The 26,987-nt window shown below is 46.6% G+C and overlaps 2 protein-coding genes across 12 annotated transcripts in view; both read left to right on the top strand.

Annotated features, from left to right (window-relative positions):
* Positions 1 to 12,937, top strand: part of THUMPD2 (THUMP domain containing 2) — a 54,157-nt gene extending 41,220 nt beyond the window's left edge. Inside the window, exons 3-4 of the mRNA XM_063328557.1 lie at positions 11,976 to 12,124; positions 12,609 to 12,937. Of these exons, the coding sequence (XP_063184627.1) occupies positions 11,976 to 12,124; positions 12,609 to 12,927 (468 nt within the window). The 3' untranslated portion in view covers positions 12,928 to 12,937. The remainder of the gene's footprint in view (positions 1 to 11,975; positions 12,125 to 12,608) is intronic.
* Positions 12,938 to 21,632: 8,695 nt separating this feature from the next.
* Positions 21,633 to 26,987, top strand: part of MAP4K3 (mitogen-activated protein kinase kinase kinase kinase 3) — an 81,062-nt gene continuing 75,707 nt past the window's right edge. For 4 of the 11 annotated variants that reach the window (XM_063328261.1, XM_063328263.1, XM_063328268.1 and 1 more), the window contains exon 1: positions 21,634 to 21,848. In XM_063328261.1, coding sequence (XP_063184331.1) covers positions 21,741 to 21,848 — 108 coding nt within the window. In that variant the 5' untranslated portion in view covers positions 21,634 to 21,740. Of the gene's footprint in view, positions 21,849 to 22,552; positions 22,690 to 23,125; positions 23,209 to 26,747; positions 26,873 to 26,987 lie in introns of those variants that run through there. The other 7 variants (XM_063328260.1, XM_063328269.1, XM_063328265.1 and 4 more) reach the window with 6 other exon arrangements.

Here is a 26,987-nt window from a genome sequence, read left to right on the forward strand (position 1 = left end):
GTAGGAGGTGTCCCTGCCCATGGCAGGGGACTTGGAACTGGATGATCTTCAAGATCCCTGACAACCTGAACCATTCTGTGATTCTATGATTCTGCAGGACGTCCCCCTGAGGGATGGGACGGCTCCTGCCTTCACCCAGCGCAGCATCAATGTGGCTGGGCTGAGAGGACTGGTGTTGGGAGGCTGCTGCTATCATTTCTATTGCCTGGAAAAAATCTGTTTTAAAGCACTTTGCTTCCAATTCCCACACCCCTAATCTGCCAGGTGTCTCCTTGAGGTCATGTAATGAGGGCGAGAATTGCTTTCTCCTCACCAGCCTGGCAACCTCTGAAGCCCCTTGGCTCATTAAGTGCTCCGAGCCCCCATGCATCCCACGTACATGATCCTCTCCTGCTCATGGGTGAGCCAGGTGGTCACCTGGGCTCGGCAGATCTCAGCACTGACTCCCGCCCCAGGCTGAATCTGAGGGCTCAGAACAACCCCTTCAGCCCTGTGCAGGGGCAGCTGGAGGTACTCCAGTGGTTCCCACTGGCTTCCTCCCAGTATGAACCACCTTCCCACCACTGGGGCAAGGTGTGTCTTAGTTTCTTGATAGTATCTTGTGTAATCTTAGCACTAACGTAAATGTTTTCATGTAGGACCTTGATGACGGCGGAGTATTCCTGTGGAAATTTTCAAGTGGAAATTTGTTGGTGGGATAATGCTGCTGTGGGGACTTTTCTTGTGGGAGTTTGTTGATGGTGGAGTGTTTTTGTGGGAGTTTTCATGCAGGGGTTTGTTGATGGTGGAGTGTTACTGTAGAAGCACTGCTGCATTTATTTTGAGGTGCAATGTTGGAGAGGACAACAGTGGTTTGGTGTGAGTTCCTGGGAACAAGACTCTTGGAAGGGACTGGCAGGTGCAGCGTGGGGGGCAGAGCTGAGGTTGGCTGTGAAACCACTGGGGTGGAGAGCAAACGCGGGTGCTTTTCCAAAAGTGAAGAGAGTTAAGACATAGCTGGCTGCTTCGGCCCCTTCTGCCTGGGCTGAGGAAGGCCAGGTGGAGCCAAAGTGTTTCCCCAGCAACTTACTGTATGTCTGAACTTTCAGAAATCTGAGAGAAAGCATAAGGTTAGTGAAAAAATCTGTTTCTAAGCTATAACATCTATTAAACAGGCAATGAACTTTCCTCTGCACGGAGTAGATTTGGATAGAAGTGTCACTGTTTATTTCAAGAGAGGATTTCAAGATATCTCAAAGTTTATTTCAAGAGAGGCCGCTATAAATTATCAAATAAGATCACTTCTTATAGTGCTATTATAATATAATAAAGTTCAGAAATACTCTGGACTTCATTAAAGAAGAGAAAAGGCAACACAACCGTCAGCTTTGTAGTGAAAATGAAATAAAACCTGCCTCTCATGATGTAGGAGAGTATTTTATTGTAATGCCTTGCCTACCAATTTACTTTGTGTAATGGAGACTCAAAGTTCAAAGAAGATCTCACCTAAACCAAAAAGAAATCAAATGAGGCTGGTGGGTTTTGGTATCAAACCTAAATTACACCCGCCTGAGTGCAAGGTGGGGGCTTGAAACTGGGAGTGGGGAATGCTACAACCGAGACAGGTTTCTTCTTTGGAAGAAGTGGGCTGTGCTTTTGGGAGCGATGGCGACGTGGTTTTGGTAATAAAAGATTAACAGTCACGACTTGCCTCCTGTTTAGGAGAGGAGAGCGGTGCAGTCAGAGGTGGTAAGAAGGAAGGAGGACAAGGGCTGTATCCTCTTTGACAGAGGTGGGCTTTGTAGTCCAGAACAAGTGCAGGGGGCCTGAGAATTATTTTTTAGCATAAAGTAGAGACAAGTTTCCAAGCGCAGGGCTATGCTGAGCCAGCTGCCCAGGCTCCCTCTGCATGCTGACCTGGTCTGGAACCGGGACAGTGTGAAAGAGCGAGTGTAACTGTGCTGAGGAGCCTGCACCGTGATGAGAAATGTATCTATGTGCCAGTTTGAAGAAAAAAAAAAAAAAAGGAAAAAAGAAAAAAAAAAAGTCATGCTAGCACATCTGGGAGCTGTTTGAGCAGGGATTTTCTTCGATGTGGCAGAAAGAAGCAGTCAAACAGAGCTCCAAAGCTACGGGGGTTGCACAGTTGCGTGCCAGGTTCCCTTGGGGTTGGAGTGCCTGTTGGCAACAGGGTGGCTGTTAAAAGGCATGGGGGGGACGGGGGGGGCTCTAGAAAACTGACACCTTTGCAGTCTTAGCCAGGTAGCTGGAATATTGGCTACGTGAGTGTGTGGAGAACATGCAGGATACTGCTGCGCCATGTACATCAATTGAAAAAAAAAAAAAAAAAAACCAACCAAAAACCAAGACCAAATCATAAGACCATTGCAGTCAGTTCAAAAGACAAGACACACTGGACTCCAAACGAAGACACTGAGCTCGGCCGGAGCACTAGTGCGGGTTTGCTTCCTTACTTGTCCAGGATTTCCCTGGTTTCCCTAAGTAAGTCTATTTGCACTGGGTTTCTTTTTCCCCCTTTTGTTCAGCCATCAAAAGACAGCAGAAAGGAAATCTCTGCAGGGGCTGAAGAAGGGGCAGGGAGGGAGCTCCTGTCTGCCAGGGAAGGGGAATAAGTGCAGCCCTGTGATCTTAGTACACCTGTCTTGAATCTTTTAATCTTCCCCCAGCAAAAATAAAACCCCAGCCTGCCACCTATGAAGATCATAAGCAAAATTGTCCTTGATTTCTGGGGGATTATAGGGTAATACCTGGAACAGCCTTGTACAGAGGCGAAAGAGCGTTGCTGGCTCTGTTCCTTTTCTAATTCAGATGACAAATGGTTTTCAGCCTTCGCTTGCCGAAGTTCAGCCTGTGCTCCCCGGGTCGAGGGGAGCATACTTCATCTACTGGTTTACGTCTGTACGCTGTAGGCTTTTATTCTGCCAGTGGTCCGCAAAACTCAGCCCCGCTCATTTTAATCTGGTATAATGACTTGAGGTTTAAGTCACATTCCTCCCATCTGCAGACACACAGCTCTCCGTGACAGGCCAGCGTTAGCAACAAAGGGCAAACAGGTTCATTCCCCGAGCTGGGAACTGTGGTCAACTAGTACAAAGTAGGTAAAAAATGAAAGAGTGAAGTTTGAGAGGTCTCCTATAACTAATTATTTCCAGCTACAGCCTGCTCCCAGGGTGACATTGGAGAACGTTAAAGTTTATTAGCAGGTATTTTGGCCATCCGCTCAAATTATAATTCTACCTTCAGCTAGGTCAGAGTATCCAAACAATAAAAATATCTTCCAAAAGTCATGGTGGACTGCTCTTTTGTCCTCACTGCAGCCACTTTCCAGAAATTACTTGAGCAAATTTTGTAGTTAGAGGTGTAGGTGGACACCTCAGAAGAGAGCAGCCTTGCCCCCAGGCCAGGACGCGCTCCTGCGCCTAAACCTACGTGCTCCCACATACCCCAAGAGCAGTTGCACGTTCCAGGCTTTTCATTCTCCGCTTTCTCTGATGCACAACCAAGCCAAAAACACCTCACAGAAAGCTTTGTCAGGGTAAGAAACCTCTCTGTGGCTGCTGCAGCCCCCCCCAAGCTTGCAGCAGCAGGCGCGTGGCACCTTAGCCTGCGTGCAGAAAGGGGTCCCCAGAGAAAGCTCCTGGATCCACCACAAGGTAACGGACGTTTCTTTTGTTTTTCTTTATTTAATATTTATTTTTCTTTATTTAATGATGTTTCTTTCATTTTTCTTTATTCAATATTTATTTTTCTTTATTTAATGGTCTCATCCTGCTCATATCATTCTGAAAAGGAATAACCCATGCTGTTCTTGTTTTGTACGATATTGTTTCCTTAAGGTCTGTTGCATTCCGCAAACGCCCACAGGCACCTGCCCACGTCTCCACAGTCTTCCGTCGAGATGTCCACTGGCTTAAAAGCATCAAAGTTGTTGCTATCATCTACCCTATTCAGATTTAAGGCTTTTCTTTATTTATACAGGAGGTAAGTACCGGCAGTGATATTCACATCTGGGTGCAGCTCTATACGCTATGAAAATCCGAGGGTATTTGTGTCCGGATTGCAGGTTGAAGCTTTTATTTGAGAATGCATCATTGTTAATTCCCCACCTGCGGGCTGATCTCAGTGAACCAGATAGAAAATCATTCCTGGGCAGCCTCAGACTCTACACTGAGGTACAAAGAAACCTTTTCTTCTCCAGCGCTACCCTGTTCTTTCAGTTAAAAAAAAAAAAAAGAAAAAGAAAAAGTTAGCGCATCATTGACATTTTCTCATCTGCTTTCAAGCCAAAACAAATTACTCCTGCTACTAATAGCTGTTTCTGCAGTCATGAACTAATTTCTTTAAATAAAACTAAATGCATATCAAAAATATGGTTTAGTTGTTGCTGTCACTGACCCTGGTGTAATACCTGTGCACTAGAAAAAAAAAGAAGCAGATTAGGAAAGAAGAGGACTTGAAAAATATGAGATTGGAGAAAAAGGAACGAGTTCTTAAATTACCACAGGACAGGCAGAAATGCTTAAGAGGAAAGTAAGATTTAATGAAGTAATGAATAATTCCTTCAACCAGTTAGAATAAAACTGGGCCTTCTGGGTGCTGGCATATTTAACATATGAGGTTAAATAGGCCGTTATTATTAACCGTCTGCAGAAATGAATGCCAGAAAGGGGAGGAAGACGACACTAGATTATGTTTTGCTGAGCCCGAGCATTATCTTCATTCAAGAGGAGAGCAGACAATTTTCACTGGACCGGCTGATGTCCACTCTGTATCATCTTTACTTCTCACAGCCCGTTCTCTTTACAGCCCACGCTTCCTCCGGCAGCCCCTTTGCAGTCCCACTCTAACGGCAGCTCAGGGCTCTCACTCAACCTAAACCTGAATCCTAACCCTAAAAATAACTATAATCTGAGGATTATCCTTCCACACGGGCAGCCAGCCGTTACCCAGGAAGAAGGTTCTTACAACCCAGGTCTCTCCTCAGCCCACACTTCCCTTTGGGTTCCTCTTTCCAGCCCCACCTCAGCTGCAGCTCTCCAGGCTCTTTCTTTCTCTCAACCCTAAACTGAACTTTTATTTAGGCTGAGCCTGTAAAAAAGCCCCCCAGTTATTGTCCAGATGAAAAATTTCTCACAGCGCAGCGTTCCCTGCACTTTTCTTCACTAACATCCTTTGTGAAATGGATTTATTAAATATTGGAGGTGCAAGTGGACGTCGCACGTGCAAAACTCTGACTTTCTTAACTTTCTATATTCAGTATCTTTAATCAGGCTGATACGTTTAGTCGGGATTTCCAAGAGCAGCAGTCTGAAACTAAGTAGCTGTTGAAGGTCTCTCTTAGTGCAGATCACTAATTATTTGTATAGCATAAATCTTCTCAACAATCCTTCCAAAGCAATAACAATCCCTGAAGTGCAAAATCACAGGAAGAAACGATACCTATATTCAAAATAGACTCACCAGGAAAGAGGAGGAAGAAGAAATGACTCCTGAACATGCGTGTTTCTATTTAAAATTTAATGATGAAGTTAAACTTCTAGGCAGAGTTGGCATCCTAAGTTTGCATTAACAAAACAAACAACAATACCCTCAAAACCTGATGAGGTGAGATTCTGAACTCATAGGGCTAAATGTGGAATAATGCAGACGTCTATTTCCTTACGTCGGCTCTTTTATGCTGGCTCGGTTGCGTAGATCTGCAGAAACACTGTCCCCAGTAGCTTCCTGGGAAGGACCCTGAGTAGGAAGAACCATCGGGCTGGGCTCCCATGGAATGAAGTTACAAGTGCCCACAGGAGATCTAGCAAATACCCACTCCTTACTAAAATGGTTCACTCCTTTGCCATACTCATATATTTCTCAATTAATGCTACTGTTCGCTTCTGATTCAGGCACAGATTTTCAAAGGATTTGCATCTGCTTTCTCCAAGTTAAAATGTGGCCTGCATAAAGCGAAGTTTTCTATCAGCTCGTTGCTGAATTTTCTTTCTCTTTGACATAAACAATGAAAAGTAGTCCAACTGCAAAGACGACTTTATTTCAGCAGTGAACTTGATTAGATTTATTTATGCACATTATGCACATGAGAAATTTTAATGGGACCTAAACTTATAAATATCTGCATTGCTAAAAGGGCTTTTATTTTCATTGTCTAGAAGAAAAAAAAAATGTATTAATATATTAAAATAGCAAGTTACACTTTGCCTTTTCTGCTATTTTATGTTAAGTGTTTACCACTAGGAAGATATTGTGCAATAACCAATTTTTAATACAACCTGGCGTTATTAAAATTCTAACTGTAAGCTGTTTAGTGGTACTTTCTAGCGGTCAAGAAACCAGAAAGCAATAAAACACCTATGTTTTTAATATGCATAATTTTGGCTACGGTATTAATAACACCTTCTGTTTTGTGAGACACCAGGGAGATGCTGCTGCCCTTGCCACCAAAGCGCTGCTGTGGCCAGAGGAGAATCCACAGGGGCTGTGACTTCCCCCACCAGCTTTGAGAAGCAGCTCCCAAAGTGGCTCAGGCACTCCGTTATTTTAATACGGGCTTGGTCCTGCTTCTCTTCCAATCGATGAGAATTTCCTGATGTTTATTTAAATGGAACCAGGACCTGTGATGTCTTGGGTCAATCCTGGGTCAGCAAGGTAAAGTGATGTCTTTTTTTTTTTTTTAATAGAAGGCGTAACTCCAGCACTTTAAAAGCTGAGCACCTGGAATCAGAAATGCCAGAATTAAGGCCGTGTGTGCAATTCTTCTTCTCCTTTGCATGCGTGTGTTGCAATACAGCCTATATAATGATGTTCTGCTTTCTCCAGGAGACACCTGTTCTCTCAGATGTACAGGGCAGACAGAGAGTGTGGCAGGACCGTGTTTGGGATGAGTTGGTTTCCATAGGATCCTTCTTACCTCACACGTGAAAGTGGGTTGGCGGAGGACAAGTCCTGAGATGTGGGGAGAAGTGCACTTGCAAGTCTTGGCTACGATCTTAATTGCGGCATTTTCAGATGCCTGATGTTTGATTGTTTATGTAAAGTAATAGCAAACAAAACCACCTTGATCTTGATTATGCTGCCTGGGCAACCTTTGAAAGAAAACTGAGCTTTCACACATTTAACTCAATGACACTCATGTGGAAGGACAACAGTGTCTCCTGGATTCAATTACTAAATTTCTTGTGCTGTTGAGTTCAAGCAGCCAGTAAAGTAATAAGCTGTCCCCTTTTTTTTGCATGACACCTTTAGAGGGAGATCCTACGCTTTTCCAGATAAAAAGTCTTTTGAAGGCTAAGGTCTGAACTTTCTGCTGTTTAAACAAAAAATCCAGAGGAGCCAATGAAATACCTTTTTTTAGACTCCTATTTATAGGTATCAGAGCCGGGCATAAGGACAATTTCCTTTGGAAAGCAGTGTAGTTAAATCAATAAAAATTAAATCAAATATGTAGTACCTATACTGGGGAATCAAATCTGCTGGACTTTTAGCTGCCGCAGGATGGTCTACATGGTCAGGTTTGCTTAACACTTTAACTAATTGTTAAATTACTGTCATTGAAAGAGTTGAAACGAAAAACTTCCAGCATCCTAGGCCAGTTTTTTGTTTCTTTGTTTGCTTTTCCCCCACCCCCGAGATCACAGGTGTGGTGAGAGCTGAAGGAGGAGAAGGACGTGCACGTATCCTGAGAAAGAGAGTAAAAGCAGAGGACTGATGAAATATCTGCAAGCTTAAAAAGCAGATATTCAACAGGTTTAAGTAGTTGTATCAGAACTTTGTAATAGGATTTGGTATGATTATAAAAGTTAAAAAAAATCTCTAGAGTCCAGCATTACAATTTCCTAAAAATTCCACTCCTGAATGATAGAAGCATTAGGTGATTTGAAGAAATGCTTGGTAGGAATATTTTTGGCAGTAGCAGAATGGTAGATTTTAGATTAATTGCCATCCTGAAGATGGTTGTAAAACTGTTCAAATTCCCAAGAAAACCTGAGCTAAGACAGACGGAGCATGGAAAATATTAACCTGAGAAATTAAAACTTGGAAAAGTCATAGCTGACTGGACCCAGAGGTTGAAATGAGTGCTGGGCAACGTTTCCCTGGATGGCTGATGCCACAAAGCCCTGGCAGAACTAGGTCATAGTGTCCGGGGACCTTATTGAGGATATCTGCTGCCCTCTAACAGCAATAGGTAGGAATCACATACTGGTTTCTAGGAGTAAGCCAGAAAACACAGGACCAGACCCTGCTCTGAGCTGCGCACCCTCCTGTCTCCTGTCACTCCAAAGCGTGTGCTTCTTCTGTTTCCCTACAGCTTTAGAAGACAAATGGCATGCTGCTTTTGCCCATCAGCCATCGCTCCGGTGATTTGAATCAGCCATCAGAAACGTAAAGGACTATCAGTGCTATAGCTTGGAGTCTTCCCTCCAACGACTATCGTACTTTAAAACCAAACCACAACAACCCTTCTAGGGCAGAAAGGGTCTTTTAGGTTGATTTTTTTCTTTATTTATTCCCTCCCTCAGTAGCTCCACCTCCTGCACCCAGGCAAAGTCTGACTGCTACTGAGTGGATCGCAGCTGCACTCGCATTTACCAAAAAAACCCTCCCAAGCCAAATTTCAAAGGTGTGTTATTTTCCCGAACTTGTGAAAAAAATGTAAAGGCTCAGGTACTGATGTCCATGCCGCAGAACTCTTCTCCCCAGAGCCACATGGCTGATGTATAAAAAGAATCGCTGCCGTTTCTGAGATGAGATTGTGAAGAGGTGCCTGCGTTAGCGGCTCAGTTTGCCTCCGCTTCATGAACGCAATGCTCTGATAGACTCTTGAAAGGTTAGCGGCGTAAATAAAAACCGCAGGAAATAAAATTTTCCTCCTGAAATCTATACAAGTACAGTTGCATAAAAAGGAGGATAGCATTTTTTTACAATTTGAAATTAGTATAATAGGTGTATCTAGATAGGATCATCGTGAAACGTTTGTTTAAAACGCCAATTTAGAAAGCCATTTATGTAAGTACTGTAATCGCACTCTCTTTCTGCACGACAGACACACGCTGTTCTGTGCAGACAGTTTGAAAGGGCGAAGAGAAACTCTTTCCCTGCCAACCTCATTTCTTTTGAGAATTTATTTTTCCTGCTGTGTAGGTCTTCAAATCTGAAGGAGAAGTCTAGCTAAAATAATGAAGCCGAATAAGACTGTCATCCAGTATTTCGGTTCCAGTTTTAGAAACTAAGCAGCTAATGCTAATGGGATTAATTGTTAGCCCACTGGCACACTCAGTGCTTGTGACACTGGCCAATCTAACGAGCCCACGGCACTATGAAGTTAAATAAATTACATAGAGCTTAAAGCTAGCAGCTGGTTTGTCTCCCCTCTCTATCTAGAGGTTGTTTATTTTTCTCAGGAGGCACAAATCATGCAATTTTCGTAGTTATAGCCAAGACCCAGACTGCTAACCGTGTCATCCAGCTCAGCAATACACAGCTGCTTGCTTTGTGCATGCAGTGGCATTTATGGATGTTCCCTTTCCTTATGTCTTCTAACAACAAGAGACTGACTTTGGTCTCCCTGCTTCTCTAGGGTTACGTATAGAAATAAGAAAAGTTAGTAAAATCCCATTGAATTGCACAGATGACAACAGGATGTAAATTGGTCACATCTTAACAGACATTAATTCTCCATGATTATACAAACAGATTGGTTATCTACTGATGCTCTTAATTGGGGATTTAAAAGACAAATTACTATTCACTTAGCATTTGAGAACACACGTTCACAGATCTTTAATTGCACCTTAATAAATGGCATTCTGATTTTGATGCGATTCATGACCTTGGTTAGATGGGAAGACGAGAGAGAAAGCACTTCAACAGAAATGTTGCGTCTACGGCCTTAATCCAATTTGCAAGTCCAGTCACACCGACCACAGCCACGCTATTTAAAATAATAGGTTGTGCCAATCCCATTTCTGCTCTGGTCATGAACAACCACTGCCATGGACTAAAGAGTCAAAAGGGCTAGCGAAAGTTTTTCCTTTGGAAAATATCTGTGAGAGTCTCTTTGGGTGCTGACTGTAGGTTTGTAACCTTCTGTGCTTGTGTGGATGCGCCCCTTGCTACATGAATAATTGTTAGGAAGAAAGATTATTGTGAGGGTGATAAGAGAAATTCAGTTATTTGTTTCCTGCTGATGGGGTGCTCCCTCCACAGGGAAAAGGGGAAATAATTTAGAGATCAATGCAGAAACATGAAAGAGAAATTACAGATAACACTGTCTATCTGTGTGCATCTCCAAGACATACTTCCCTTAGTTTAGTTTAGTTGTAATCATCTCCTTTCTTCCTTTTTCTTTCATGCTTCTGAATGTGTAAAATAATAAAACGAATGTGCTAAGGAAAGAACGGTAGTTTGCAGGCTCCAGTCTTGCAGAAACTTTTCAGACACTACCACTCTCCTGATCTCAGCTGGGAAGGGCTGTGTGGCTTACAAATGACAAATTTTGTCGTTCTCAAAAAAACAAATAAAAAAAAATCCAGATAAAATGTAGCTTGTAACTTAAATGTACCAAATGAGTAATAGTGGGGACTCATTAAGCTCAGTGTTGAATTGTTGATGTTTTGCAGTAGGAGTATTTTAAATGACGATGCCTTTCTCCTGCAAGAGGGAATCGATTTGCTGTCAGTCCATGAGCTAGTCTGGGGAGAACGTAATAATTTTATGACCTTATTCTGGACCTCAGAGCCTGAGTCTAAATTAGTCCTATATGATATTCACGACAGACAAAAGCTGAGTGTTTTTCCCTGTGCATGGGTGATGAAGTATGCGTATCTTTTTACTTTGCAATATTTATTTCTTACCATTCTGGTAAGAATGGTATTTCTTATTTATAAGACTTACAGGACTATATTTATAAGATTTATAAGACTATAAGAAATATAAATATTTCTTATTTATAAGACTATATATAGATTTATTTCTTGCCTAAAAGCTGTGGTTGGGCTTGGCTTCTAGGATAATGGAAGGTACTTTGATGTCGAGCTTTTCTAATACTGAATGAGTAATTGCTGTCTTTGTCAGTGGTCAGAAGCTGTTATTTCTGCATGTTTTGAGAGGGACTGTAAGTAACTTGTCCTTCCCCTTGTAGATAAAATTGTTGTGCTGCAAGAGTTGATCCAAGGATGGTCCAAGAAACATCTCCAGCTAGTTCCGGAAAGGCTGGCATAGAATCACAGCAGGGTTTAGGTGAGAAGGGACTGCTGGAGGTCTTTAGTCCTGTCATCTGCTCAGAGCAGAGCTAAGCCCAAAGCTGGGTCAGGTTGCTCAGGTCCTTGTCCAGTCGAATTTTGAGCATCCTGAGGGATGGAGAACTCATAGTCTTGTCCTTTCACGTGCTGCCTACACTCTGGCCAGCACAACCTGGTATGTGGTCGGCCTTCATCACCACAAGGGTGCAGTGCTGCATCATGGACAAGAGAACTGACTATTCCCAGTATGCAGGAACTCTGGGGAGTTACTTCAGACACTAGCTCTGCCAGAATCCAAGTGATTTTGGCTGTAACTGGATTCTTGGGAGAAGAAAAGGGGTATGGAGAGGAATTTAATGTGTGGTTCCTTGCCATTCATATGTGTGTATCTGACATCTGTGCCAAGTAAAGTGCTTGCAAGCTTACCTCTTCTTTTGCATTTGGCTTGTAAAGATGTACTGCATGCTGAGAAGCAGCAATTGGTTTGGAACCATGCAGTCCCCTGTTAGGAGAGTCTTACTCCCATACCACCCCTAACAGGGAAGCTACAAGCTAAAGCACAGTCTAACGCATTTGTCTCTTACCAGTCTCCATTGGGTTGGTGGCTTCATAGTGCCGTTTGCAAGGATAAGCACAGAAGGAGCTGTGAATCTGAGTTCATAACCAACAAAACAGCTGGCAGGCAGTTTTGTAAGGTGAAGGGGGCATAGCTGCTGTTCATTTTTCAGATAGTTAGATGTAAAGACCTGCCTTTATTCTGCTGCATTGCCATTGCCTTCAGAAGGATCTGACACTGTGATTTTGGATATTCTGTTTGGGAAGAAGTTCAAGATCACAAAAGACATAATGTTCCTACCAGATATTCTCCAGGAAACGCAGAAGTGGACCACCCAAGTTGCAGAAGGCAAAGTCAGGGACTGGGAGAATGAGGAACTGCCCACTGTAGGAGAAGACCAGGTTCGAGATCACATAAGGAACCTGAAGGTACACAAGTCCATTGGACCTGATGAGATTCATCTGTGGGTCCTCAGGGGTCAGTACTGGGACCAGTGCTGTTTAACATCTTTGTTGGTGACATGGACAGTGGGATTGAGTGCACCCTCAGCAAGTTTGCCAATGACACCAAGCTGTGTGGTGCAGTTGACATGCTGGAGGGAAGGGATGCCATCTAGAGGAACCTGGGCAGGCTCGAGAGGTGGACGTTTGGAGATATAGGTTACTGAGTTGAACTATGACCTTTAAAGTGCTTAGACCTTTTGTCAAATGCAACTGGCATCTGAAGTGTCAGCAGTGTTGAGTTCTGCACAGATGAATGAGTGCCAGGCAGGATGAACACTTAACCTTTTTTTCCCCTGCAATTGCCAGAGTACCTCATGTTGGAGGCACTATTGTATTGCTGCTGAGCCAAGATCTCCATAAGCGCATGGATGGCATCACCAAGTGTGCTGAAAATGACTCTCCTAATGCCATTTCTGATGGCGCAAGTGAGACTGCCACTGCAAAAGCCCTGAATGTTGATGGGAATTCTTCCTCCTCGGTGAGTGGTGTTGAAGAGTCCTGTCTCAGCAGCCAACAGACACATTTTGGGTCTCTGGTGCCAGATGGCATTTATGGAGTTAGTCTTGGAAAGACGGATGCTTTCATATACAAATACAGGAAGATCTCTACTGCTGGGAATCGATAGCTTTCTTGCATTGTGCCAAAGTGAACTTGAATGCTGGTACACTTGAAGAGCAGCATGGCAGTGGTCTGACGGGGCCCTGATGATCCGAACGAACTCTGTGCCATTTGATAGCTCACCTCACGTTCTTTGGATGTCCAAAGGCATTGCTTTTCTCTCTTTGGTTTTCAGGAGAGGTGTAAGATGCCTACTAGTGTTTCAGATGTTTTTACTGTAAAATACTGTAATGAAACAGGAGTCTTCAAATCCTTGTTTAGGCAAAGCCTCTCGATATTGGGAGGAGTTTCTTTGGGAGAGAAAGACTTCATTTGCAGAACTGTAAGAAACAAATGTGGTAATATTAAATGTAAATGGATTTTCACCTTCAGCAATGTTTTTAGGAAGCACATCTTCTCTGAAGAAGTCTCCAGCTCGTTTTGCGGGCTGGGTGCGTGCTTTACCACATGCCTTGTAGTATTACGTTAAAGCTCATGTCTGATGAGTTTGAAATGTCACTATTCAGATTGCTTGGAGTGGAAAATTAACTATTTTCTGTGTTAGTTCTTCGCAGCGTTTGCATGTATCTAATGGGATAATAAATAATGCTTTTCCGCACTTGGTAAAGTTAGTTCAAGGGGACAATGTGGAAGATGGAAAAACTTGCCAAGTGGATGATCTTCCTTCTACCTGCAAAGAAGCACCTGAAAAAATTCTCCTGAGAAGAGAGAGGTCTTAGCAGTTCTTTTAGTCTATGCAAAAGGTATTGGGGGGGCGGGGGGGAGGGGGAATAATCTAATTCAAGGCTTTCCCATGGCTGCTGAGCTGACAGGGAAGTATTTTTATAGAGAATGACTGCAGATTGTTTTCAGATGCTATTTTGGACAAGCATTTGCAACTTGGCAAGCTGGGATGGACTCGTGCATTGTGTTCCTCTGCTGTGATTAGTATGGAGATAACGATTAGTAGTGTGTCTGGTGTGCAGGGCGGGTTTTTTTTTGGCTTTCTTTTCTGAGTTTTTTCTTGATTCTGACAAGGTGCTTTGGCTGGGTAAAGGAAGAGGCTTTAATCTTAAGGATAATTGTATCTCAGGAGACTAAAACTTACTGTTGTTGAGAGCTGCTTGTGGAGCCCCCCCCAGCTGTATACAATGCTGAGGTGTCTTTTCAATACAGTTGTCGTGCTGGTGGGAAGGGGCCTCTGGTGGCTCCCAGCCTCCACATTGGATCAGGCTGGTTGCCAATCACAACAGCTGGGGCTTTGTCCAGCCCAGTCTGAAACCTCCAAGGATGGAGATGGCTGCCTCTCTGGGTACATGTCCCAGGGGACACCACCCTCCTGGGGGAGAAGCTTTTCTTATGTGTGAGCCTCCCAAACTGCAATCTGTGGCTGTTATCCCTCACTGCATTGTCTGACACTGCGGGAGTTTGGCTCGCCCATGTCTATAAATGCCTTTCAAGCAGTCACAGGCTCCTGGTAGATGCCCCCTCTGCCTCCTTTTCACCAGACTACCCAAGCCTGGCTCCCTCCCCTCACAGGGAGAAGGGCTTATAATTCTGACGAGGATTCATTTGGCAACAGTGACTTTTCCTTAATTCCTTTATGTACAGATCCTTGAAAAACAGAAATAGCCCTTAATTCTTTCAGCAACTTTCCTCCCCCTTTTACTTTCCAGTGCAAACATCCTCCTCTGCATGGACTTGTCATGCTGAACTGAAGCATCTCTCGTGAGCCATCTCTGTCCTCCGAGAACTGTCTCCTTTTCAAATCTCTCTGCTGGGCAGCATGAGAGAACGGCTTGCTGAACTGGTAAAACGCTATGGTCAGATTTTGAAGAATCAGACTATTGTGCTTGGAATTCTGGCTTCTGCTTCTTCGAGTAAGTTCTGAAAAATGCCCTTCATCCATGAATAAATGGTGTTTGTGGCAGGTGGAGAGTCATATGGAGGAGTCTCTGGTGGACTTCATCTGCATAACGTTGCCCCTGCTAATAAATGGGTAAGCTATCCAAAGACACCCAGCTGCTGCTGTAAATCCCAGACTGCACCAAACACAAACTACAGACCAGTGGTATCCATGTTCGATGTGTTCGACGTCATCAGGGAGACTATAGACGAATGTGGAGGGGTGGTTTAAGTCATATATTATGCTAGCTGCATAAATGCACAGAGATACACTGCAAAATATTCCTGTAAATGAAATAATCATGTCATTATTTTGAAATGTAGCATAGCATGAATAACAAAATAAATGTTAGGCCTTACTAATCAAATAACTTGCTCCCAGCTTTGTTGGTATAAGTTATCTTGGGTAGCACACAGGTGATAATTACTGGCATTCATAAAGTTTTTGTGTATTATCCAGTTACGTAAGGCTAAGCCTCAGCTCTGTGCTTGCGAATTGCATCCAGCAAACTTCGTGTTTGCTACTTTTAAGAATAAGGGAGTCTCCTCAGTGACTTCAGTCACCTCTGATTTTGCAGAGCCTGCTGCGTGCCTCAGAGCAGCCAGGGGAAATTGTTTTGCCTTGTGCTGCGTGTTATCTGATCTGGAGGTTACTGAGCAGGTAATCTGCCTCCGCGGCTGGCCCTCCACATAACTCCGCAGAGGAACGGCTCAGGCTAAATCGCTCCCCAGCTCTCTGCCGTCACTCCTCTCCCGGCCTAGGGTTTCTGTTGGCTAACTTTTCCTTAAGCGTTTTTCATTAGGCTATGTTTTTCATTAAGCAGCTCAATTAGCCATGCACAATGAGCCTTTCCTCGGGCCTGTGCTTTCCAAATGTATTAAAAAAATATAGCTGTGCGGTGCATTTACAGCTGCTCCAATGAAAATATTTCCTCTGGCACAAGAGAAGGTGTGTTTTGCTTAGCCTCATTAGCTTGGATGTTTCGTGTTTGTGGATTTTACCTTTCCTTCCCCTCTAAACAACCTCTAATTTTACAACTAAACCTTTCTTTTTTTTAAGTACCTTGAGGAACAGCAGACCAGCAACATGCTGGGTGAGGCTTTCCTCCCAAAAGAAGCTGACTGCTGCCCCGATGCACCCGCAGAGAACAACTACAGCCATGCCCAGGAACCCAGCCGTGATCCTTCTCAAGTCTGTTTCCACCAAACCTGAGAAATTAAGAGCAGGTGTTACCACGGAGAAGCCTTCCACCGCAGGAGGAAGTGGAGGGACACCCAGAAATAGCCACGACTGCAGCTGGCCTGTGCCGGGCAGACCCACAGTAGGAGTCATCCCAGGCCGATGAGAGAGTGCTTGTAAGTAGAAAGTGATCCTGTAGCAAGGCTGCTACAAACTACTGGATTTGTAGTTGTGCTGTAATCTTCCCGCTATCATATAAGCCATATAATCATAGGGCTTCAGGATGTGGGTGCAGCATGGTTTTATGCAGAGACACTGTGATACACTCTTTGTTCTCTATTTCCTTCTAGAGTTTAAATTTAAAGTAACTTTGGATGGACAGAAATGCTCCAGTTTCTAAAGGCCAGTAAGTTTCCATGCAGACAGGTTCTGCCATAATTGTTTAGCACGTGGCTTCTGTTGTCAGCTTCTGACATGTCTCCTGATGGAGCTTTTCTGGCCACACCAGAACATGGGTTTCCAAACTGGTGTTAGCAGACCCCTAGAGAGGTGAGGGGAGATGTGACCTGCCTATGAAAGGTGGCTAAAAGCAGGTCACATTCAACAAACTTAAAAACTCTTGTGTGTGGTGCTCATATTTTCCTGCACCGATCATAGCGGCCTGCAAGTAAAAACAAGGGAGAAAATTGCTGATGGCCAGGCCCCAATGGGATCCTGCCTCCTCAGCCCGCTCCTCTGCAAACTAGTGTCTCATTGCTGTGTTTTTCATGTGAAAGGGAGAGCACGCACCATGGGAACAGATGCCATTTGTCCTGGTGGTTCATCTTTGCCAGGTTGAAGGGGACATTGCACAAGCGTGCCAGCTGGGAAAAGCGGTACTTGATAGCAGTGCATCTCTGAGCGATGCCTGCTGGAGATGAAGATGAGATGTTCCTGTACTAGGTAACCAAAACCAGCACCGCTCTCCCCTCTCAGGCCTGGGAATTGCCCCCTTTCCCACAGCTAGTCCTTGTCACTTGCCCTCATCCTCATCCCTTTTAGCATCTGCTCAGCTCCTGCCCACCCTTTCTCCTCTGGGTAATCAGCTCTACCCAGCATCTCCAAGTACCGGCACCCATGTCCTGGATCCTCCAGAGACCACTGATGGCCAGCAGCACTGGTAAAATCTTATCTATTACATGCAAGCCTGACTTCTTCCCTCCCCCTCGCCCCTTCCAAAAAGGTACTGCTTCTCTCTGAAATACACAGATGAGTATTTCCACACGAAGATGTAGAAACACAGGGAAATGCTTCCTACTGGACTGCTGAGCAAAGGCAATCAGTGTTTTTCCTCTCAGGCTATATTCGTGCCTCTCCTGGCAAGGACAAAACCTTCCCAGAAGAGGCCTGCACTGCAGCAGAAGAAACAATGCTCTGACTAATGCAAAATCACAGGCAGGAACCCAGCCTTCTGGGAACTGGCTATTGCTGACTTCTCCCAAGCAGCCTGTGCTGGCCAGTGGCAGCGCTGGCTGAGCCATGGAACTTGCAGGGGAGAGGGAAGAAGGGGGAAGACAGCCTGGACCTCATGCAGCTTTATTTTTTGTAAGATGGGAGGGAAAAAAAAAAAAAGGAAAAAAGCAGTGCAGGGGTCTGGCTGGGAACCAGTTGCCACACGCTGCACCACCGATCGGTATTCCCAAAGGGCCACCATCTGGCAAACGCCACGGATACGTGCCCTGCCTTGCCCCTGCAGCCATTGCTGCCCTGGGGCACCATTTCCCTAAAAAAGGCATTTTTGCCTTCTGTGTTCTTTGCAGGGCAAATCCCAGCATGAGCTGTCACTGTCTCCTCGGCGTGACACCATGGAGGTGGCTGCTATAAAAGGCAGTCTCGGGCCATGCAGCCACTTACAGATAAAGTAGCCATGCAGTGCAAAGGGTCTCTCCCTGCGTGGGCGCCTCTCCTTGAGCCAGGGTGCTGGGTGCTTGGGAGGATGGAGCTGGACTTGGTCAGCTGAATGGGGAGCAACCACTGAAAGGCATCCCAGAACAGACAGGAGCTGATGCGGGATGCCACAAGGAAGTGGTACCCAAGAGATGCTGGCTGCAGTCAGGAGGGGCCGGAGGATGGGCAGCTGCTCTGGGGAGGTGTTAAAGAGGAAAAGAGTGTGGAAGAAGCCAAGACTTCGGACTGAAAACATCATGCTGGAAAGATTTTATTTTGTTTTCCGTGAAGCACAACATAAAAGCTTCGTGTTTGAGGAGAGTTGAAAAATGTCCAGGCTCCACTGCTGCTTTTTTACACTCTTAGAGTCATCCCTGAAAGTTCGAGGCTTAGCTCTTCCCCCCAGACTTCAGGAGTGACCGCAACAGAAGTATACCAGTATGGGACTTGTGTACGTGGGCCTCCCACATCTGGAGCCAACTGGGCCCTCTAAATTGAAACTTTCCTTCATACACTTTCTTTGGGGCACAGCTTACAACCACAACGAACCTGCCCTGAGGCTGACACAAAGCACAGCTTTTCCCCTGACCAAGGCAGCCTTCAGCATTCCAGAAAATACTTGCCTGCCTCCATGTCTGATCCCACTGGGCTCAAGCAGGTGGTCTGTGTCCCTTGTAAGGTCACTCTCCCACTTGCAGCGTCTCCAGTCCCATAAGCAACAGGGACAGGTTGGCCCTAGGCCACAGCTTCTTTCTGCAACGCCGGCAGATGCAGCGCCTCACCCTTTTGTCTGGAATGGAAAGATGCTGGAGGGGTGGGAAGAGGTCTCCAACTGCGGCAAATCACATTGGCATCACCCGGCTGGAGCCAGGTGGAGCCTGCCAATGCATGCTGGCCAAGGAGCCAGCACTCCCGCTTCAAGCTCTAGGACTGTAGAGCACAAAGTGGCATTTCAGATCTAAGCAGCATCAGCAGCAGGATGCATGAGTTGTGAGCGCTGGAAATAACAAGGCATCCAGCCTCAGCAAGGTATTTTCTGTGGCTGTAGGGTGCCGCTGACTACAGCTGAGGCTCATGATCCCTGGAGGCACAGCAGTCAAATGTCACAGCCAATCCCCCACCATCACCAGAAGAACCCTTAAAGCAAGAGCACTGGCTGAACTGTTGCAGAAATGTTTAACATCCAAATGCAGTTGTACTGAATTTTTTTGATCTTTCTGAGTGGACAAGCCCAGCCTGCCTCTCTGCAGCACACGGCTCAACTGTCCTACCATAGCCACATCTAAGGAGCAGGACGAAAAAGAGAAAGCGGGAGAAGTCACCCCAAAGCCTGGGGAAGCGAATGGTGATCAATACCCATTTGATTCTGGTTTCTGAAGGCAGCAGAGGGCACATCTCTCAGCTTCATCCCTCCCTCTTACCAAGGAGAAGGGACACAGACACTCCCGGAGAAACCTGTGGGTGTTTTTACAAGAACAGAGGAAGCGCAGGCAGCTGCTGGGGATAGAAAGCAGGATTTAAGGAGAAAAATAATGCTGCTTGCTTCATTCATAACCATTTCTACCCAAGCAGAACCTGGCAAACACATAACATGGGAACAACTATCACCCATTTCCCTTCTGATGAGATAAAAATGAAGACTGAGAGGCAAGAGCAGGCGGGTGACGAGGTTATCGGTGCTCCCCAGCAGGATGTCCGTTAGCCTTTCCGGACAGAGCTCAACTCCCTAGCATTTCCTTCCGTAACTCGTTCAGAGCTGCTGCTACTCCCGAACTTGTCACAGAGCCCAGTCCCCTTGGATCGGCTCTCAGAGCATCTGTGGCAGCTAATCTATGCCTGCTGCCTGTCACAGCTCTTCCACAGCAGAAAGCAGCACAGCACGCCCCAAAGACCTCAGTCACGTGCCAGGAAAAATCACAGCAGCCTGAAGCTGATCCTGGCATGTTTACAACCATTTTACTTGTGAGATCAAAATTCATAAAAACGAAGCCAAGGTCAGGGATGTCAGGGCTCAGGAGGGCCGGAGGGACAAATGCACAGACGGTCACTGTGCAGTTTCACAGCCATCACCGCTACACCTGCCAGAGCTCAGCCCCCTTAGCTCCTTCTCTGCTCTGATAATCACGCATTGAAATGGGGCCGTGCCCAGCTCCCTGACTCCACACACCTTCTCCGCGGAGAGAAGCGTGCCCCATGCCAAAATCCTTGGCAAGGCAGGCAGGGGCAGCGAGCAGATGGTGCCTCTTTGTACCAAAATTCCCCTGTCGCCCCATTCTTGATGTCACCCATCAGTCACTGGCAGCAGGAGTGTGGTGCAAAAAGCCATGCCTGGTTCGCTGGTACAGAGCCCAAGAGGCGCCCCGCAGAGCCATGCTCCAGGGGTTGCACATATGGGGAGAAGAGTTCCCACAGCCATCTGTCACTTGTTCCCCACATGGCGACGGGGATGGAGGCAAGCACCCACATGCCTCCTCCATGATGGAAAGCTGGGTGCAAGATGGGAGCAGAAGCAGGACTGGCAGCGATAGTGTAAGAGGAGAGGGAGTGCACACTTTACCCCGTGGGGGCACGTACAACGCTCCAAAAAGGTGCAAAGTAAGGGGAAGCGGTCCTATGGATGAAGGGAAGATGTTTCCCAGCCAGGGTGTGTTGGGTGGCTGTGCACAGGTGTTGCGCCAGCGGTGCAGGGGACTGGCCAGTGCAGAGCATGGTGCAGATGTGGGGACATCCATAACACATGGTTCCCACGCCCTGCTGGGGTGACAGATACCCCACGGCAGCCAGCAAGGGCACCAGGAACTCCCGTGGGAGCTGGCACTGGAAGCTGCAGGCAGTGGGGCAATGCTGGGATCCCAGCGCGTTCCCAGTTTTGCGCGCCGGGGCAGGGAGCGCCGGGTTCCAACGCACTGAGATGTGGGGAAGTGGTCCGTCCCAAGGGACAGACCAGGGTCTGGGCACCCGCGGAGAGGGGACAGCATGAGGCAGTCCTTGGGCTCCAGGATTTGCGGGTCCTCGGCTTCATATGTGGGTTCCGGGGAGGGATGGCGGTTCCCGTGCCGAGGAGGGGCTAGCTCCGGGAGGTGCCGGCTGCATGCTGGGGTGCTGTCTTTTGGGGGTGGGGTGGGTACCGGTGGGTGTGCATAAGGCTGGCTTTTTGGGCTGCAGGCACAGGGGACCGAACCCAGAAGGGTGCCCGAGCCGGCAGCGACGCTCACGCCTGCGGACGAGGCAGTCGGTGCCTCGGTAGCAGCAGGTCCGCCATAACGCAGCGTGCCGGGACAACACCGGACGGCCGCTGCCCAGAGGCGGCTGCGGCGGGGGGGGGTGTGTGTGTGTGAGGGAAGCGGCGGAGCGGCAGGGGCGGCCGCCGGGGGTCGGCCTGACAGCAGCGCCCGGTGCCGAGGGCTGCCGCCAGCGGCCCCATCGCGCAGAGGCTCGGCGCTGCCCAGCACCGCGGCGGAGGCGGAGAGAGGTGCCGAGCGCGACGCCCTCCCCTCACGCCCAACCGGGAAGAGGCGGGGGGGACCTGCCGGGGGCGGGGCGGGGGAACCGGGCGGCACAGGCAGCAGGCTCATGCGCAGGAAAGGCCGCCCTGCCCGGTGCCGGCCCGCGCAGGCGCCAGGGTCGCCGTCCCGCCCCGCTGCCCCGCGGCGACCCTGGCGCCTGCGCAGTGAGGAGGTGCGGCGCCATGTTGCCGGAGCGGGCCGGGGGGAGGTGGTGAACGCTCTGGTACCGGCTCCCCTCCCCTTCTCCTCAGCCTCCCCGCCCCCCCCCCCCCACCCCCTCCCGGCCTGGGGGGCCGCGGCCGAGCGGGGGCCTCCCCCGGCACCATGAGCGGCGGCGGCGGGCGCGTGTGTGACCTGTCCCGGCGCAACCCCCAGGAGGACTTCGAGCTCATCCAGCGCATCGGCAGCGGCACTTACGGCGACGTCTACAAGGTAGACGTAGCGCCGCGGTTCGGGGGACGGGGACGCGTGTGGTCTCTTCCCCCCCCCCTTCCCAAGGCGGTGGGTTCCGTTGACAAGCAACTGTGTCGGGCCTCCTCCGAAATCTGAGGGGGGCTTCCGTTGCCAAGCGACGCCCTCCTCCCCCTCCCTCCCCCCCTGGCCCTGAGGGGGCTCCCGCCATTGCGGGCAGCGAGGGTCGCCCCCGGCCCAGCGGGGTCTGCCCCGGTCCTCATGGCGGCGGGTGGGCGACCGGGCCGGCTTCCCTTACGGAGGGGCCTTGCCTCCCGTGTCTCTCCCTGCCGCCGGCCTGGCCGGCCCGTGCGAGGGGGTGATGGAGGGGGCGGCCCCCGGCGGTCGCCTCGGCGCTTGGGGGCGGCCGGGCCCCGCCGCTGGCGCGGGGCTGGCGGTGCGGGGCCGCCGCGCTCTCTCGGGCTCCTTCAGCCGTGGAGCAGCCCCGGGAGCCGGTTGTTGCCGCTGCTGGCTGCCGGCTCGGGCGTCTGCTTCACGGGCGGAGCCTGCGGGTCGGCTGCCCTCCAGGCCGAGCCGGGAGCTGTGGGGGTTGCGGGAAGCAGACGCTCGCTCGTTCGTTTCCAGCCCAAATGGCACTTTAAATCGCGTGCCTGAGGGCGACCGGGCCTGTTCATCCCGGCTGCCGCTCCCGTCGTCGTCTTGGGTGGAAGCAGCAGTTCTTGTGTCTCTGTAAAACGTGAGGCCGAGCAGTCAGAGGGCAAACTGGGGAGTGGGGAAAGGTGTCGTTAGGATCAGTCTTTCATGATCCTGTCCTAACTTCAGAAGCGCAGGAAAAGCAAAGCTAAAGCAACAGCAGCCGAATGTAAGTTTGACTTTTTGGCCTTTCCTTTGACACTTTGCTCTGCAGCGTATGTTGTTATTTGTGTATCCAGTTGAACTCTTGCCTGATGGGATGTGGCAGCCTGTCAGGTAGGACGGCGCTAGTTGCGAGCCGCTCCTGTTTGGTGGCAGAGCAGAGGGTAGAAGTGAAGTCTTGTGCAGCCTGTTGGAAGCATAACTTTAAACGTGTGCTTTCCAAGTGTCTTCTGGTCTGATTTTGTCGTTAGAGGGTGCGCGTGTGTGTTTAAGGAACCTTGTTTTGGTAGGCAGGGCTGTAGGATAACATGCAGAGCCATTCCACAATTTGAGGTGCACAAAGCTGGTGCTGATGCTGCCTTTGACTCTAAGTGAATGCGCCTAGAATGAAGTCTTGGATGGATTGGGGTGATTTTGGTTTAATCTCAGCTCGCTTAAATGTTACGAAAGTTTCAGGACCTAAATCTCCTTGTTACGGTGTTCTTAGTATGCTAAGTCCCTCCCTGCTTTATTGTTTAATTGAAAGGTGTGTTTATATTGCTTTCCCCACCTTGCTGGCTTTCTTTGAGTATTTGTGTACTATGCTGAGTCTAATTGCCTTATGCTCTGTTTTAATGTTTTTCTGCAAACTGTTATCTTGATGTGCTCAGCTCTATTTCTGTTGCAGTTTTTAACTGGCATATTGACTCTGTGATATCAAACAGATTTTTTTTCAGTGGTCTGTACACGATTTTGATGGATGTGAATTAGCCAAGTCATCCGTGTTTACAGTTTAATTTTAAGGATGTTACCTCTAACCATAGAGCGAGTATTTAGATTTGCAATACCACTATGCATCTGAAACCTCTCAAGTTTCGTTTGGTTTGTCAAGGTTTTCTTGACAATTGTCATGCTTACGTTGCAGTAGCCTTCATTTCAGTGCTCTATGAGTGGCCAGTGTTTGGCACTGCTTGTGACTCTTTTTGTTTGAGGCAACTCAAACAAGACTCCCTCCTCAGAGTGGATTTGTTTATGTTTACAATCTGCCTGTGGCAGCTGAGATAGAAGATGGTATATCAGGACCAGAATACACTAGGCTGGCATTGTTTATTTCTTCTAGATAAGAGAGACGTAAATGCTTTCTGATTAGGGTGTGGATGGTGTAGGGAAAATGCAGTGTGCTTTTCCCCTGGATGGGTTATTGCCGTTTCATTTTGAGGCAAGGTCTTGCCCAGGGCACCTTCAAAGTGGAGCATAAAAGTAGCCCAAAAATAATAATGAAAGCGGGTTACTTTTAATGTGACAAAGAGGAAGTAATATAGTCTTATGTGTCATCCACACGTGAGCTTACTAGGACTTTATCTTAAAGTTGTGAGGGGTTTCGTAAAACTACTTTCATTTGGTTCATTCTGTCACCTGTAGGTGAAGTTTGTGGTTGATGAAATAATTATGTGAAGTTGAGATTAGCTGTGTGACGATGGTGCTCATCAGCGGTGGGATTTCAGTGAAGTGGATACAAGCGCTGGATGTACTCTGGCATCTTCAAACTGTTCTTTGTAAATTGTGATTTTCTCCCCTTAGCAGGAAGAGCCATGTAGGGAGGTATTTCTGCTGTTAGTAGGTAGGAATTATTGCCTTAACAAGATGACGATCTTGTTATGTTGACATTCTTGCTAAATGTTGACCTTTCTGTAACCTGCTTTCCTGGCAAAGAGTTGAGGAGCTGAAAGCAGAACAGCAGACTGGCATCTACTTCCTTGCTTCGTTTTAGTTGAACTGAACTACAACAGGGCATAGGTTAAATGCTTGATTTGTTTTAAAAGAAAAAATTATATTAAAAAAAAGAAAGAAAAAGAGGCAGAGTCTCTACTCTGAAGATTTTTGAATTTGAAGTAAGAGCCCATGGTGCAGACTGAACTATGTAAACTCAAAGGGAACAAGGATATGGATCAGATTGATGCGATCTTGCTGCTATGAGTCCTGCTGTTTAGCTGGTACCTGGAAATGTGCTAGTGCACTGCAAGTACGGATTTTATAGTTATCTGCCCTCCCACCCAAGTTCAGCTTTCATAGAGGCCTTGGGGAAGATGATAATGAATTCCTCACAAGAAAGGTAATGGGTAACTTGTTCATACCATTAGCTCTCTGTCAAATATGCACAGTTAAGAATAGTATGTCTCTTCTAACTAAGTGTAAGTTTGTTGTAGGAGATGAGGCTCCATCTGGTTGCTTAGTTCTTAATGTATGCCAGGCATCTGATTGCTCGGTTCTTAATGTATCCCAGGGACATAAACACTGGACATAACACTGTTTTTGATGAGGGTCTGAAAGAGCGATGATGATTGATTGGGTTTTTAATTTTTTTTTCAGTGAAGCTATGTTTCCATGTTAGATAGGTAAAAAGTTAATATTGCAAAGTTCTCATTTGAAGTTTAAGTAAAACACAGGACTTCAAATCTGTCCAGAGATGTCTCCTCTCAAGAGGGCTAAAGTTAATGGTGAAACTGAGTTACTACTTTGTTGGATGGTTGATGTAACAAAACACGGACAGAAAATCTGCTAATAGTGTTGTTTATTTCTGGAGTTGAGTGTTGCATATCACACTTCCATTTGTATGGTTTTGTTTTCTATGCCTCAGTAAACTTGTCCAGTACTTTAGCTTCATCTAAAGTCTAGTTTAGAGACTGACACAAAAATAGCTTTTCTGATTGCAGTTGTGTGTCAGGAAAACTTTTGAATTTCACCTTCTGTTTCTGTCAAATATTCTCGTCCAAAATGACAACTGCTAGAAAGGAGGAAAATTAGTTATGCTGTTGTACAAGTAATTTCTGTCTTTTGTGTTTCTTTATTTCACTGTTACAAAGAATTTAATTGTGTAGGGTGGTCAGCAAAGTGTAAAAGAAGAGTTATGTCTTTTTGATTGTGAAAAAGAGATACTGTCCTGTCCTGCTCAGTTGCAGGAGATATTCCTGGAGTTAAATGAAGTGGTTGCTTAATTTTGTTTGCTCTTGTTTATTCCATCTCTCATTTAGAAAGACTTTTCTGTCTCTTGGTATGAGATGGCTATTCTAATTATCCCTAGTCCCAGGTCCTCTGTAATTTATGCCATTCTTTTACGGTTTGGGCTACAAGTGCTGCACGTGGTATTCTGACAGAGACCGTATTAATAATAATACTATAATTTTACTGTTTACCCCCATCTTAATACCTATGGTTTTGGTAGTAACTGCACATAGATTTGAAGTACATTCTGAGGTGATTGTAGGTCCATTTCTTTTGTTCATATGATCAATTTATATCACAGCATATCCTGAGGGGGGAAAAAAGTAATCATTGCTTTGGTTTAATAAAGGTTGAACTTCATTTGCCATCTCACAGGTGATTCATCTAGTGTGAGTGGACCCTTCCAAAGATTTTCAGCATCTTCCAAAATGAAAAGCCCTTCTTTTACTTTGCCCTTGACTGAAATTCAAATAATTGTGATAATTAGTGAGATTATTGTTCCTGCAAAGGTATCAGTTATACCATGTCTACCTTATTTAACTTCTTTTTGTCATTTATGGCTTCAGCCATTTAACAAATGAAGACAACGCAGAACTCAGTAGGGTGCGCTTTGCTTGAGGTCTCATTTTTAAAAAAGAAAAAGCCTAATTTTCTGCTCCCCGGCCCTTTGGCATGAGCGTTAGTTTTGGTGAGGGAAGTCATACAGCTACTAGCTCAACTGCTTCATGCTGAAACTCTCCAATTTTGTGGATATCTCTGGGGAACAGGTGGTGTGACTCTTTTCTGCTGTCAACTGTGTTTCGGAGTCTCTGGTTTCTGATAGAGATCCTATGTGTTGCTGGAAGGGAATGTGTCCAGAACAGATGAATCTGAATTTTGATGAATTCCCATTTTGCGGAGTCCTACGCACAAATCTCATCTCTCCACGTCTGTGCCGTATTTCCTGGGGTGATCCATTTAGACATCAATTCTTCTACAGCTTTGCTGCTTCTGAAATACTGAAACTGCGCCTTTTGGTTGTGTGCTTTTTGATATGTATTTTAGTCTTCCTTTCTTCTTGATTGACCTTACAGCTGTTGAAGCTCCTTTTGTCTTGGCTGGAGATATGTCTGTGTTTTGAAGGCTCTGTATTTCATCTTTAATTGCCTTTTGAAGCATGTCAGGCAGGCAGAGAGGAGTGGATGTTTGGCCATCCTGTTTTTACTGTGGTGAGTAAGTACTAAAGGGCTTAGTTTCTGTAACTGTGGTTTACTTAACCAAGAATCCATGCTTTGTGCAGGGATTTTTGTTTGCCTTCGTTTCAGATCTTTTTTGTTTAACATC

Source organism: Chroicocephalus ridibundus, chromosome 3 (assembly GCF_963924245.1).
Source record: "Chroicocephalus ridibundus chromosome 3, bChrRid1.1, whole genome shotgun sequence".
NCBI classification, from domain to species: domain Eukaryota; kingdom Metazoa; phylum Chordata; class Aves; order Charadriiformes; family Laridae; genus Chroicocephalus; species Chroicocephalus ridibundus.